Source organism: Abramis brama (assembly GCF_963993115.1).
Source record: "Abramis brama genome assembly, chromosome: 21".
NCBI classification, from domain to species: domain Eukaryota; kingdom Metazoa; phylum Chordata; class Actinopteri; order Cypriniformes; family Leuciscidae; genus Abramis; species Abramis brama.
In genome coordinates, this window is record NC_139983.1 from 23,261,430 (window position 1) to 23,277,637 (window position 16,208).

The 16,208-nt window shown below is 37.7% G+C and overlaps 1 protein-coding gene across 1 annotated transcript in view; it reads right to left on the bottom strand.

Annotated features, from left to right (window-relative positions):
- Window positions 1-16,208, bottom strand: part of ush2a (Usher syndrome 2A (autosomal recessive, mild)) — a 208,666-nt gene that overhangs the window by 140,666 nt on the left and 51,792 nt on the right. Inside the window, exons 19-21 of the mRNA XM_084096104.1 lie at window positions 13,503-13,672; window positions 9,818-9,962; window positions 4,990-5,220 (exon numbers count right to left, since the gene is read on the bottom strand). Coding sequence (XP_083952230.1) covers window positions 4,990-5,220; window positions 9,818-9,962; window positions 13,503-13,672 — 546 coding nt within the window. The remainder of the gene's footprint in view (window positions 1-4,989; window positions 5,221-9,817; window positions 9,963-13,502; window positions 13,673-16,208) is intronic.

The window sequence follows — 16,208 nt, forward strand, 5'->3', positions numbered from 1 at the left end:
GAATACCAACCCTACAGGACTGACTCTATATGCTGGATTGCACAAGACAGCTACTGCCCTGATAAAACTATTATATGTTCTATTATAAAGGACATATTAAAATGATCGACATTTATAGCATTTCAAAAATATTTAAAATAAATGCTGTTTTTGAAGTAGTGTCACAATGTCCACAAAAAAAAATTAAGAAGCGCAGCTGTTTTATAATAATAATACATTTCTCTTTAAAACCCAATCAGTATATTACTATAATTTCTGAAGAATCATGTACAACTGAAGAGTGGAGTAACGGCTGCTGAAAATTCAGCTTTGCCATAACAGGAAAAAATTTAATTTTTTAAATATATTAATATTGAAAACAATTATTTAAAATTGTAATAATATTTCACAATATGAATGAATTTCAGTATTTTTCATTAAATAATTGCAGCCTTTGTGGGCATAAGAGACCTATATAACAAATTATGATGAATGAGTGCAAAAATTCACATGAAAAAAAAAAGATATACAAAAAAAGACACATATTCATCGGCATAAGTGCTGGGTGGAAATACATAAACTACAATGGCTTTTCAGATACTTGCATAAAATATAAATTAAAAAAATTAAATACTCACTTAAAAAAAGTATTTAAAATGTGAATGTGAACTATTTTACATAGAAATTCAAAGCCCTAAGTGCTGTTTTCATTCGATCACACACAACATGAATTTAACATGATCCCACATGTGCTTAATATGTGTTCAAATGTAGGTATTTTCTTCCATGGCATGGAGAGAGAGCTCCTCAATGCAGTCCTTAAGGTGTTCTGTAAAGAACACATAGTTCCTGTCTCATGTTGACCACATACAGTCACAGTCCTGTGGAGGATGGTGGGGGAGAACCTGGATCAGAAGTTGTAGGTTCAGCAGAGCAGATCTCTCTGGGGTGATCAGCTATTTTTTGACAAGTGCTTCACATCCATCAGAACGTCTGGTCCATTACAGGAGAGGGAACGTGGAGGCTAAAGGGACATCTGTGGGATTTGAGATCCCAGTGGAGCAGCGTGCCGCTGTACGCACTGACAGACCTGTCCAGAAAAGCTGTGGTCAGAGGTCTCTCAGGCACAGCGCTGGTCTGAGCAGGCTGATGAGGAATGAGATTCACCTCTGTGGGTCTCAAGACTAGCGCTAAGACATGGGAAAGATGTGAAGCACTTTTACATTGGGTCTGCATCAGCACTTTAAGACACAATGCTCAGGGTAATGCACCCACCAAACATGGACAGAGACTAAAAGAGATTAAAAAAAAAAAATATATATATATATACAGCACGTGTGTGTGTGTATGTATGTGTGTGTGTGTGTGTACACTATTTATATTTCATATACAGTCACACATTATTCCTAATTCTACGTTTAATACAACATTTTTTTAAACAATTTTTTACAAATATTTGTCAGTTGGTGGATAACGGAATTGATGGCATACATGTTCATCCCAAAATATTTTTCTCTGCCAAAAAACATTATATCAGCTATAAGTAAAACAAACAGGGCTATTTGGATTTAATCTGCTTAGTACATAACCTGAATAACTTCAGTCATGTTAGTATTATTGCGGCATTAATCAAGTTGTTGCGTATTAATGAGTTTTCAGGAAATGCTAATTACTGTCATAGATTCTGCAGCACCCCATTAAATATACAAATTACAGAATTAAAGAGCCAGAGCTTTTCATGATTAATCTTTAAATGGGGAAAAACTAATGATGTCTGTACAAAGTTTCCCTCTACTTTCCACTGACTGAGGCCGTTTGACAATCAATCAAATTAATTAAGGAAAATAATTTGTATAATTTAACATTTTGTGCTACAATAGCATGTAGTCTTTGAAAATTGCTTCATTCTCATGTATTACTGCTTACCATTTTGGGAAATTGTACATTTTCACTGTCACTCAATGCAGATATGAAAATAGACAGAATAGAAAAGAAATAAATGAAACAAAATAGATGAATACTAAAGACACAGAGCAAGTAAGATGAGCCTAAAATATAATCAATTACAACAACAACAACAACAAAAAAAAATATATATATATAAAATATTTAGATAGGATTTTCAATGTCACTTTAAAGAATTACAACACAAATAAAATAAAATATTTAGATATGATTTTCAATGTGACTTTAAAGTACTGTTGTAATATTTCATTGACGATCAAAACTCAAGTCAATTCACCTCAACTATACTGCCTGTTTAATCTCATTTTTACTTTGATTTGTTGGGACTTGCATCCTTTAACAAAGTCATTTCAAGCACAAAATTAGATGACCATTGATTTTGCTTAATCTATTGCTTTGGCTACATTTCAATAATATACAATGTATTTGTCCCTGAGCATGCTATATGTTCATCGTTTTTTGTTGTTGTCACTATGCCTCATTTCAGCCACTGAGCTTTTTGGTCCGATTTACCCATTTCTTAAAGATCGATAAAACAAAAGCTTATTTTCAACAGGGAACTCTGTGTTTTTGGGTACTGCATCACAGAAACTAACAGCACTAGACATTCAGCTGTTCAGTACCTCACGTATACTGCATTTGAAAATGAAATTGGAAATAAAATCAGAGGAACTAAAGGTGCGGAAAGCTTAAAACAGAAAGTCGGCTAAAAGGGGTGTTGTCGTTATGGTTTGTTCTTTGGGTTCCCTCATTAGTTGGTGGCCATTTATAATCCCAGCAGGCCCAAGGACGAGCTCACCACTTTGACTGCAGCCATTGATCAATTAGGGAGTGAGCTGAACTCAACTCAGGGCTTGATTTATAAAGATTTATCCGTTTGTCATTATTTAAGGAAAAAAACTGGAAATTGCAGTGCTAAATGTTAATAGAGTTAGAGGGGGAAATGGCCATTCATTTCCTGAAATTGCAAGGTCACAAAGGGTCACCCATTTATATGCACGCTCCTTAAGGAGGCAATTTAACGTCCCCGACTTCTTAGGGAGGATCTACTAATTGCCTCGTTTTAATATAAATAAAGTCAGATTTCCCAGATATCTTAGAGCATGTGTCCAACAAAAAGGGCTCGCGACATGACATGGTTTCATGTTCGTTTGTGGATTATGCAGCAGAGAGAGGCTGGGGAATAGAGAAGAGGAAATGACATAAACCTCACTGAAAGCAGGAGGGCCTTAATGTGCCGCCACGTTCTCATCTGTGATTCACAGCTTTTCCTATTAAAAAAAAAAAAAGTACCACATCACAGCAAAATAACTCCTAAATCTCATCCTCATGTCACTCAAAGAAGAGGTCATCTAATGTTTGCCTCTTCTGTCACATCACACTGACCAATCTGATAACTTAAAGCAATGCCTTCCCAGCTTTCAACGCAATTAAATCGCAAGTAATCTAAACAAATGGCAAGCTGAAGGATTTTTACATTAGTAGATCAACCGGAACCTGTATTCATTTGAAACTCAATTCCCCAATTATGTTTGTAAACAAAAGCATAATTGTCCTTTGTCTAATCATGGAAGTCATTAATACATCAGGATGGAGAAGAGTGAGGAAAGGAGTGAGAGATGAATAAAGAGTGTTTAGGGCGGAGCAACGAGGTTGGAGTGGCCCACGTGAACATTTGAAAATGCTTTAGGAGTGGAAAAACTATGTTGACTTTGTGTGGAACCAAACAAAAAAACAATATAATGACAGGATAGTTTACATTTAGTCTAGATGGAAATAACTATTCATAAAGTTTTAGACCAGGGGTTTTCAAACCATGGGTCGCAGATCGGGAAAAGGTGGGTCGCACAGTCACTTGGCTGCAACTAAATTTGTGTTTCAGTGACACACAGCGACACACAGTGACACACACACACACACGTTAGTCTAGGGCTGCACAATATAGCAACACATTTAATAAAAATCGTAATATTACTTAGTGCGATTTTCGAATCACAAATAGTGCTATTTAATTATATAAATATATGCGCTAGCTGCGTGTTTTATAGAAGTACGCGTGTGTCTTGTAAAAACAATGTTTTCTGCATCTCAGAGCGGCTCGTTTCATTATTAAGCGGCTTCATTATTCAGAAATCAAATGTCAAGTAAGGCTGTTTCAGGTCTGTTCATTCATCTCTGTCGTCTGTTCAACTCAGCGCTGTTTTCTTTCAGAGACATGCTCGTGATAGTGCCTTCTTTGCATTTGGCAACCTACCAACACATAAGGAAAATATGTCTGTAAAAAGCATTTTACATGTACACACAGAACGAGCATGAGAGCTTTTTCTGCCCTGAACACTGCAATGAGTTCAACACTTGCGGTGCGGATCACAGTTCCTATCCAGACCGGAGCAAGCATGTTTCAAGCTTTTATTGACGGGTTTATATTTCACTTAAACATACTTCACTTTAACATATTTTGGTGGGTCTTGAGCTTCCACATTACAATGGACACACATACATGTGACTGTGCTTAATCCAGACCAGAAGAAACCTGTTGCTTTGAGGGTCGGTCGGCTTAGTTTTTTCAGGGTGTTCCGCACCGTTGGCTCTAGTCAGATGCCTTCGGGTTTTTTGGGGCCGATTCAGCATGTTGAATCGGCGTTGGGCCGTCGGTGAGAGAGAGAACTCTGATTGGCTGTTCAGCTTAGCAAACGAGTCAGTGCACGAGAATAAAAGCGAAAGTGATGAAAGCGAGCAAAGTCAAGACGGTACAGACAGAAGTTTGTTATAATTTTACATCATCTTACCTGAGCATTCGAATGCACAAATATTTTCATAATAGCATGAGCCAACTGGAATTAAGAAAGTGATCAGCGTGATTGATATTCAAAATGGTAAGCAAACGCTACCAATAGACTATTGATACCTGGTGATATAGACAGATAACTATGTCAAATTATGTCAATAAAATGGGTACTGATCTGCATATCACATTTACTTGTTAAAATGGCATCAATCAATCATGCATTTTGAGGCACACAGAGCATCGATGAGACCCTGTACCTGTGAAGTCAGTGTTGACAGGCAAAGTAGAGCTGGAAAATCTGAAGTATCCACCCCCTGTGAAGCGTCTCCCCTTTATAACCTGGCCCTGGGCATCCGACAAAGACACATCCGTCCGCTCCAAGTGGTACAGAGGTGGAGGACCGTTGAGCTCGGCCGGGGCATCCCAGGAAACCTTCATCGCTGTCACATTCAGCGGCCTTAATGCAGGGGCCCTCAGACCTGCCGGAACTATCATAACAGAAAAGAGGAGAGGATGGAGAGATATGAGAATTAAAAAAAGAGATGTGCATTTATAGTCATAGCTCAGTTTCATGCATGCTGCTGTAATGATCTAATGGGGCTCTCATGTAGGCTGAGAGGAAGTAAATTACCTCGGCCTGACACATCCTCTGTGCATTTAGCTCACTCTGCCTGTCAGGCCGTCCACACCAGCAGCGCTAATAAAAACCCTCCATAGGGAATGGACGTGTTGTCTTCCAAGGCCCATCACGGCACACAAGTCATAAATTACACTCAATCAATAGCACTTGAGTCTATATAATTGAAACTCTGATATCATTTCAAATCCCTCCCGCTGATTTAATAGGATTTGTGTGAAGTCTCGCTGGACGTTTATCGTTTTTGCCTTAAAACATAAGGCGGTAAAAATGAAGTGTGACTGACGTGGCTTCACGTGCCCTTAAGTACTACAAGAGAAGTGATTATTCTGTAAGAGTCTGCAGGTAGTGGAATTTTATTAAAGGGACAGTTCATTTACGCACTCTCATGTTGTTTCCAAACCTGTATAACTTTTTCTTCTATAGAAGACAAAAGGAGTTATGAATTTTGTCGTTCATGAGTCATGACAAAAGCAGCAATTTTGGAATGAATTGTTCTTTTTTAGTAGGATCTTTTTAATTAATCAAAACGGTCATAATATTAAAAAAAGAGTGTCCAGGATATTCTTCAAAAAAATCATTTTTAGTTTGATAAAAGATAGTCATATAGGTTTGGAATGAAATGAGGGCACGTAAATGATAGCATTTTCATTATTGGGTTTTTAATCTTCCAGTAAATCCCTGAACAAAAAAAAACAAACAAAAAAAAACTTTTCTTAGTCTATTATAGGCTATATTAAAACAATGCAGTAGCGCAGCTGGATTGAGCTTGGTTAAACGATTTATGTTTCCTTTTTCAAACTAGCACATTTTATCTTTTGACATGGCTCAGCAAAAAGGTCAATATTGTCTTCATCATATTAATGACTAAGTCAAAGACAGGCATGTCTAGCACCAATTACAGCCTGGCATGAATGTTTTCTGTATTTATACGGCCTGACGTTTTTCCGTGGAACTATAATACTTATTTCTGTAACAGGAAAAGTATTGATTTATGCATAATTGCCTAACCTTCTCATGTGGGGGGAATATATGCACTCCGTTTTTCGAGTCAATGTGATGTGTACAGGCGGGGTACACTTGTTCTGCTTGTCTTTATGGATGTAATATACATAAAACATTACCATCAACTCTTGATTAGCTGTTCACATTTCAACAAGATCAATAACGGCAGTGTGCTTCCTTTTTAAAATGCTATAGGCTTATGTCCTCATCAGAGAGAGCATGTGCGCTCAAAAGAGAATTATGGGACCTTTTACACAGAAATAAAAGGAAAGGAGGGGCAGACTAAACACTTGCATTTTGGAGGAATTATGGATATTATTATACAGTGTGTGTGTGTGTGTGTGTATGTGTATGTATATGTGTATATATGTGTGTGTATAAAGACATTTACTGTATAATGTTACAAAAGTTTTCTATTTGAAATAAAAGCTGCTCTTTATAACTTCCTATTCATCAAAGAATACTGAAAATATAGATTATAATATTAGAATGATTATAATTATTTCTGAAGGATCACGTGACACTGAAGACTGGAGTAATGGCTGCTAAAAATTCAGCTTGGCCATCACAGGAATACATTTAATTTTAACATACATTAAAATAGAAAACAGTTATTTCAGATAGTAATAATATTTCACAATATTAATGCTTTTGCTGTTTTTTGATCAAATAAAAGGTAGCCTTGGGGACCATAAGAGATTTCTTTCAAAAACATCCTTACAGAGCCCAAACTTTTGAACGGGAGTGTACAAAAGAAAAATAAGAAAAATGTTTTCAAATGAATCTTGCATCTGACAAGGCTATAAATTGTGTATGTTTTGCATTTGAACCAATCATGGCAGCTTGCCAACCAACAATTAAATGGATTGTGTACAATGATTTCGAATAGTTACTCTCTTGCTATGCATGCAGAAATTTATTTGATCTTTGTCACATTCTGCCTTGTTGATTAATGTAATTTTCATTGATTATATGGAACCAAAACCTTGACCGCAACCAGGCACAAAATATCAAATATTGTGCTTGCTGAGATCTTTCCGGTCCGTTCAATGAAAACTGACATTGTGGCACATATTAGTGAAGATAAATCAAAAACAATTAAATATTGTCTTAACGAACGTGAATTAAAGGACAAATCGGACTCATAAAGTCCAAATTATTGGAAACAAAGAGTGTTTATTTCAACTACTGTGTCTATAGCTATGAGAAACATTCATCTACAGCTTAATTATTCTGCTATGAAGATATGAATAACTTAAGTGTCTCCATTAATTTCAGTGGTGTGCTATTTAAAGCAATCTGATGTCATTCCAGTCGGAGAAAGCAGATGCTGACTTCTCGGTTTGAACAGATGGTAATTCTGTCTAATAGTGCATTGATGTAATAGTGATGTGCATTGTGTATACAGACAGTCATAAAATGGAGGTAAGGCTCAAATAAATTGCAATCATCAACATTAAATCCTGGCAGAGAAATGGGCGAAAACAAGGCTTGAGGGAGACATAGTCTTGAGAGGGCCAGACAACAGGTTGTGTTGGGCTAGACAACGTGCTGTTTGTTCAAATGTATGGGAGGTGTGTAAGGACGTTAAGAGCAGCTTGTGTGGGAGCAGAATATTAATGAATTGGAGACACTGCAAATTCAGCTTAAGTGGTCGTAAAATGGCCTTTCGTATGAAAAAATAAAGAGAAAAAGAGCAACACAATATTAAACCCAAAAATAACACATACACACAATAAAAACAGATGTGCAAGTCAATATAAATACAAAAATCAAAGCAAATATTTGTGTAAGAAAATAACTACCGATACCCTATGCAAAAAAACAAACCTTCAGTAATAATTCTATAAACAGACTCAAAGCGTTAAAACCCTTCCGCCATATGGAAGAGCCGATGTCATCGGCAGCTCTGTCGGCTGCAGCATATTGAGCTGACCATATGTTACAGCGGCGCTGCGAGCCTGACTGATTCATGCCCATCACATTCCACTGTATCAATTAAAGGCCCTTGAAGGCTGCATGATTTGTGCCTCTGTTATTAAACCCTGCTAATTCATCCTACTTACATATTCCTTATAAATCTCCGGGAGTGTGCGGTGATTCATGGCAATCGGGGAGAACGCTACGGCACATTTTTCTCCTTGTAATTAACAGTAAATTGTTTTTACTGCCGCACAATGAATTTCTCGGCTTGGTCCGCAAATGAAGTAGTAAGAAGCGGAGTGGAGAATCCTGTCTGAGGGGTTGGTTTAACTCATTAAGCCTTCACGTGAGCCGACGTGTAAATGGCAAAATAAAGGCAAAGGGAAAGAATCGAAAAGGGAAATGAGGCTGGTCATTGTCAGGAAGTACACATTTCCTTCCTGTAAAATGAAGAAAAAAGGCCAAATCTGGAAAGGCTAAGCTATACATACGAGGTAAGCTATACAGTATATACACAAGATAAGATTGGCCACAAATATATAGTCTAAAATATATAGCCTAATACAATATTTACCCACTGTTTAATCCATGTGTAACACTTTTTATGCATTTAAAAAACTGTTAATTTTACTATTCAGTTAATATCACATTAATCGAGCATGTGCAATCTTGAAAGAACAATTTTTTATGTATTTTCTACAATTTTGTTATTGTGCAAAATCTTGGTCCTCAAAATAAATGAACTAAAAAATAATATTTATATATGAATAAAACTAAAATCTACAGCCACTACATAAAAGGGAAAAGTGAGTGAGCGAGAGAGAGAGAAAGAGAGAGCAGAAAAGCCTGATAGAAAAAATAAAATGGTGTTCTTGATGACACACTTTCAGAAATTGCGTAAAGAACGAACCTTCCTTCCTCTGACTGCTTGACTATTCAAAATTCATCAATTTTAAAGTATGAAAATGATAGAGATAACCTTAGAGTGAATCTAAAATAGCTTTAGTTTGTATTCCTTTGAGATAAAAGACTTCCTCTCTCAATTGAGAGCAGGGCAGACCATATGTGCTCCAGTTCACCGATGGGTTTACGTACACAATTAAAGGTGGTCTGTCCCGGCCCTCACTGAGGGAGACCTATTCAACAAACTGACTATGAGCAATGACAGACACTTTCCATTAAAGGTACTTCATTAATATTAACATAAGAATTAACACCTATTCAGGTTTTTCTCCTTTCGACGACAACAAGTATCGAAGCTTGCACACGTAATTGGATGTTGAGTGCACGCACATGCATACTGTGTGTGTGTACTCCATTATTAACTGAATTTTTAAAAAGTAGAACAGGATTGATTCTTGTATCAGGGTTGAAGTAGCATTGCTGATAGATCATTTTAAACCAATCAGTTGAAGATCTGAAAGTGACTGAGAGCTGCGTTTAGAACATTTAGAACGTAACATTACATAAATGGCAGCTCGTACGGTACACTGGATATAGATGTTAGAGATGGTACTGACCGGAGGGCAGAGTTCGACCTGACGCAGGTGGACTGCACACGCAGCCCTGTCTGTTGCACACGGTCACAGTAAAACTGTACTCCTCATAGGCCTTCAGTCCTCCTGCAGTGTAGCTCCGCTCCTGTGCTGATCCACTGTACAACGCCTGAAACATGAAAACACACATATTACACAGAGTACAGTAACTCACATTTTCACACTTAAAGTGGTAATTCACCACTAGCCAAGTGGGCTTTCAATACAACTTGGCTGCCTGTGTGTTTTTATTTATTTATTTTTTACCAGTGCTACTTGAAAAGAGAAAACGTACTCTAGGCATAATGCACAAGGCATGTTGCCGTCCAAAGCCACTCCCAGCCTGCTCATATTGAATAGGCTTGACCAGAGTCAAATACCACCTTACTTGAGTAGGAAATACTTCGTAGCAAACTTTAGTCATAATGTTGTTGACTTGTATTGTTCCCAGTTGCAATAATTTAAATAGTAAACGCTTAGCGGGAGTTAATTTCGGTTTCTGGTGAAGGATCTAGAGTGTCGTAGGCAGTGGCTAAAGGCTGCAAAGAATCGTAAATGGAGAGAACACTGCTATGGAAAATCTGAATAACCTCTGTGTTTTTAGTCTTTATGTTTATGGATGGCTATGAACACAGTGTTTTAGGCCAAACAGGAGGGGGACTGAAAGAAATTTGGAAAAAGAGGAACGAGGAGCACCTTCTGCCCAACCCACTGAAGCAAAACGCTGTAGCGTACAGGTGAAGTCTGCTACCATAGTGTTCTTTTGCCATAATGCTGTTTAAAGAGTAAACAAAGTAAAATACAATTTTCAGTGATAAACCTACTCTTAAAATAACTGTTTTGTTATCAACCCACTGTTGATTCAACTGTCCATGGGCAGGGATACAAAACTGCGGAAATACAATCAGTAGTCATCTGGCGGACTCATCTGGCGGACTTTTGCTGACAATTAAATGGAAATGTCTCAATCCAGGCAACACGGAGAATATACTCCCAACATTTTAACCACAAAGCGGTTTGAAAATCGGCAAACTGAACTGAATTAAAACAGTTTTTAGGCACTTAAACTAAGACAACAAAATCAGAGCTAAGGTCTGATTATTAACATACAAACCAAGGTGCTCAAATGGACACAGAAAGTTTGAATCAAGTTCATGCCATTTGTCTCTGTCTTCTCTTCTCCTCATTTCCTGTCTTCTCCCAACTTATTATGCTGCCTTCGAATACTAGCGGAATTATCGTAAATACGAGTTTTCAAGTTAAAAATTGGGCATGGACGTCCTCTCAAGTCGTATTTACCACTGAGAAGCTCTGGGATAATTTTGATAACCAAGTTCCCGAGTAGGGCAGGCCATAAACATGGCGGAAGGGAGAACGATTGCTGCTGTGAACTGGTATTCTTTCAGTAGCGGCTCCTGAATGTAAATTTAGATTCTGGGTCTTAGCACTAGTTTATGATAAATATTTTGTAAGTTTATATTCTAATTGCTGAACACATGCAGAACACTTTTGGCAGAGGCATTATTCAGCCTGAGGGTGGCACTCTAACATTGATTGGCAGGATTAAATACACACGACAGGCATAGAATGCCATCTTAGAATATTACAAGATTACAAGAATATACAATATTACAAGTTGTGGAGAAGTCCAGTGAGGAAAAGAAAGTCATGTCTGTTCTCAGAACAAACATAAAACAAATACAACAGAACTATATAAAGGCTATTCACATGACCATGTTTAAACTAAAGGATTTATACTTTCATTAATTTTATACACTACTCCACATAGGCAGAACAGAAATGCCAACTAGTTATTGACCTGAGGCAGACTAATATACACATGAAGGTAATTTATAACGTCTTGGTCTGGAGCGAGGTTTATGCAAGGTAACGTGAAAATAAGTGGGGCAGTCTGAAATCTGCCCCAATGGCTCTCAATTAGAGCGCACTGCAGTTCCATTTTTCACCACAGATGTACATTAGAAAATTGTGGGGTGCTGTAGAGCTGGGGAGGGTGTATCATAATACACGCCTGCCAAAGCCATGCGCTAAATTTGAATATATCCTTCTCACTTTACGACTTAAAATTGTCTAGAAAAACCACAAATATTTGTTGCAGGATGCTGAACACATTTAAAATGTATTATTGAGTCAATTCATATAAAGGTCTATGTTTTGGATGAATATTTTGGTGGGGCTCTGCCCACCTGCCTTTACAGATAAGCCATGGCTGTATTCTATATTAGTTTGTTTTTTTCACAACAGCTACATCAACTTGTCTTGTCATTACAGTAGTGCATACTTACATGTATGAATAATTATCTGAAGCGAATAGTATGTTATAAACAGCGAAAATAGCCTGTATTTGATCGAAATTCCAGAATTGTCAACAAGCTGACTAGATAGCCTGGTGAATGTTTATATGCTTGCCAATGAATGGGACGCTAAATATCATTTTGGCTTTAATACTATTTTTTTTTCTAATAGCAAGAATAAACCTGGTGTACTGCATGATTCCTGTTCTTTCCAACAACAAAGCATAATCACAACTTCAAAAGGGGGAAGTAGGAAATTTCCGATGGCATGTGAAGGCGGCATTATACAACAAAGTTGGAGTAGCTACTTTAAAACTGTAGCTTGTTAAGCTACTCATAACAACTAATTCAACTAAAATTAAGCTGGACTTAGTAACTAGAATATAGTAACAAAACCTACCCTGTAAAAAATTGATTTGGCAGTGGTTGCCAGCAATTTTCCGTAAAAAAAAAAACACAGTGTCTGATTCTGTGATATTTTACTGTATGCAATGAACTAAATAACAGAAAAATGTGAAAAACACCCTAATGTACAATAATTTATATAAAATATAATCATATGTGATGTATCACATAGGGAGAATGTCCTTTTACTGTTTCATACTGTAAATTAAATGGTAATTCATAGTTCTTACAACCACTCAGTACACATGTAGACATACGCCGCATAGATCACACCCCCAGAGCTTTCAATACCTGCCTGACCTGACATATTTATTAAAAAAGTGCATATCTGTAGGTTACTGATGGAAAACATCAATGCTAACATACACTTATCAAGCTAATTAAAATCTAAGATAATGAAATCCAATTAAAAAGAGGATTGTTCAAGAAAAGTAATCTTAAAAAACATCCTTGAAACATTTGCCACAAAGACAGGAAAGGTGATTCTGATATGGAAAACAGTGCTTTAAATACAGACTAACATGCAGGAGATGACACTACTTTAACCTTTAAAGGTTTGCTACCTGAACGAAGAAAAAGCAACACAAAGATTCACATGAGTAAGAGAGGAGACCTTTATGGACAGTTCAGCCCACGCCACATGCATACTGGGACACAGGCCACAAGCTATGGAAATATGAAACTGGACAGAAATGAAGGTTATTGGGGTCAAAAAAAAAAAGAAAGGATTTTTGCATTTCTATGAAAACTTTTTATTTTTTCAATATAGCAACACATGGAAGAGAAAAACTTGAAAAACTGGAGCAATGGGAAGTGTTCTGTGTGATGCATGAGGCAAAGTACAGGACAATATAGCCGCAGTCCAGTGCTTTAGAGACATGCCAGCAGATCAGAAATATTCTGGCCGTGGCCCTTTTCTATCAGGAAAAAATGGATGCTGCAATGGATACCTGAGATACTATAGGTGGAGCGAATGGGTTGGACATTTGTTCTTGGTGAAGGTTGACTCTGTACTCAGTCACTTCGCCCCTGACATCGTTGTCCTGTGGCGTCTCCCAGCTCACTCTGAGTGAGGACGAGGACACAGGAGACACCTGAGGAGGGGGCATGTACTCTGGCACTGTGGAGCAGAACAGATAATTCATCAAAACAATAAAACATTTTCCTAATCAGCATTTTTGTCTTGTTTTTCAGCAAATTCATTTACCAGTGACGCAAATTTGCAAAATTTAGGCTGAGACTTATTTGAGAGAATACTGGAATTACGTTTCTTCATTTTGTTTTTCATTATTTTAAGCACAAACCTAACAACATGCAACAAAAAAAAGAAGAATAAGATTAAGAACTAGAGAACAAATTTTGATGTTGGATTTGGAAGCCCGAACCTCTAGCCAGAATTTGAACTTGGATCAAATTCGTTCTAAATCAGATACAGATAAATGAGTACAGTAAGATAACATTTATTTGAATGCATTAGTGAGAGAGTGACTGCATGTGTGAATTAATCCTACCTGCCTGTACAGTGTTACTCTACTTGCTCTCAGAGTATACATTTATTTTTCATCTTAACTGATGGAAACGGTTGATATAATAGATGTCTTATCCTGTGGACCCTCTATAGGACAGAATTAGTATTATAGCCACTGTAAACCTTACGTTTTGATCATAATTTATAAGAAAACCATAAGTCGGATCAGTTAAAAAAAGATATAGCAACAAACTTCAGAACAGTCAAGGTCTGTGCCGAGTTTGGTGCTTGTAGCATTAAAGCTCTGGTTAAAGTTGAAAAATTTAGTCTCAGAAGAAAATTGAATACTATTATTAATATGTTTAATGGCTGGGTAAGGTATTATATATTTTTACTGGAAAATAAACACTAAATAATGGGAAAAAAAATACATCAATAAAATATTATTATTCCATAATTATTCCATTGAATAGCATAATTTATACATTTTCATTTCTTTATTAAATAACTGCCAAAATGATTCTGCTCTGCACTGATTAATCCTGACTCACTTCAAACAGCTGTTGGGTTGTCCTCTTGACACAACCTTTGACAAGGAAATGCGCAAACTCGAGTGCATCTCGTCAAACAAAAACATGGCCAGATATAGAAAATATAAAGTACACCTCCCTCCCAGTGTCAAAATATAGAGAGGAAGTTGACAGAAACACTAAATGGAGCTTCAGCTGTCTTCTCTTTGAATAAAAGAGAAAGCCTGGATGGGTTCCTTCCTGTGAAGCACTTGTGGTGAAAATTTATCCCACATAAACAATCCCTCACATGTTTATGCTAATTCCTCATTTCAGTTTTTCAGGAACTGTCATTCTACGCTGTAACACTAGCCACCTATTCTTTCTCTGCTTAATAAGCATCTTCTCAAAATCAATTCTCCAGGGCTCCCATCTAAATAAAGACTGAAGATACAGGATTTTCTCTGCGGGATGGAGCCGCGTTTGTGGCCTATGAAATGCTATACTTGTTTATTTCAAACTGTTGCGATTGTTGTTCAAGATAATTTGTTTCATAATCTCCTCGGATATAAAACAAAATGAAAAGAGCTGCCCCCAACCAAAATGAATTTTAAAATTTAATACAAAGTTTCATATTATTTATACACTGAACAAAATTATAAACGCAACACTTTTGTTTTTGCCCCCATTTTTCATGAGCTGAACTCAAAGATCTAAGACTTTTTCTATGTACACAAAAGGCCTATTTCTCTCAAATATTGTTAACAAATCTGTCTAAATCTGTGTTAGTGAGCACTTCTCCTTTGCCGAGATAATCCGTCCACCTCACAGGTGTGCCTTAGGCTGGCCACAATAAAAGGCCACTCTAAAATGTGCAGTTTTACTGTATTGGGGGGGTCCGAAAACCATTCAGTATCTGGTGTGACCACCATTTGCCTCACGCAGTGCAACACATCTCCTTCGCATAGAGTTGATCAGGTTGTTGATTGTGGCCTGTGGAATGTTGGTCCACTCCTCATAAATGGATGTGCGAAGTTGCTGGATATTGGCAGGACCTGGAACACGTTGTCGTATACGCCGATCCAGAGCATCCCAAACATGCTCAATGGGTGACATGTCTGGTGAGTATGCTGGCCATGCAAGAACTGGGATGTTTTCAGATTGCAGGAATTGTGTACAGATCCTTGCAACATGAGGCCGTGCATTATCATGCTGACACACGAGGTGATGGTCGTGGATGAATGGCACAACAATGGGCCTCGTCACGGTATCTCTGTGCATTCAAAATGCCATCAATAAAATGCACCTGTGTTCGGTGTCCATAACATACGCCTGCCCATACCTTAACCCCACCGCCACCATGGGCCACTTGATCCACAATGTTGACATCAGCAAACCGCTCACCCACACGACGCCATACACGCTGTCTGCCATCTGCCCTGTACAGTGAAAACCGGGATTCATCCATGAAGAGAACACCTCTCCAAAGTGCCAGACGCCATCGAATGTGAGCATTTGCCCACTCAAATCGGTTACGACGACGAACTGCAGTCAGGTCGAGACCCCGATGAGCACGACGAGCATGCAGATGACCTTCCCTGAGATGGTTTCTGACAGTTTGTGCAGAAATTCTTTGGTTATGCAAACCGATTGTTGCAGCAGCTGTCCGGCTGGCTGGT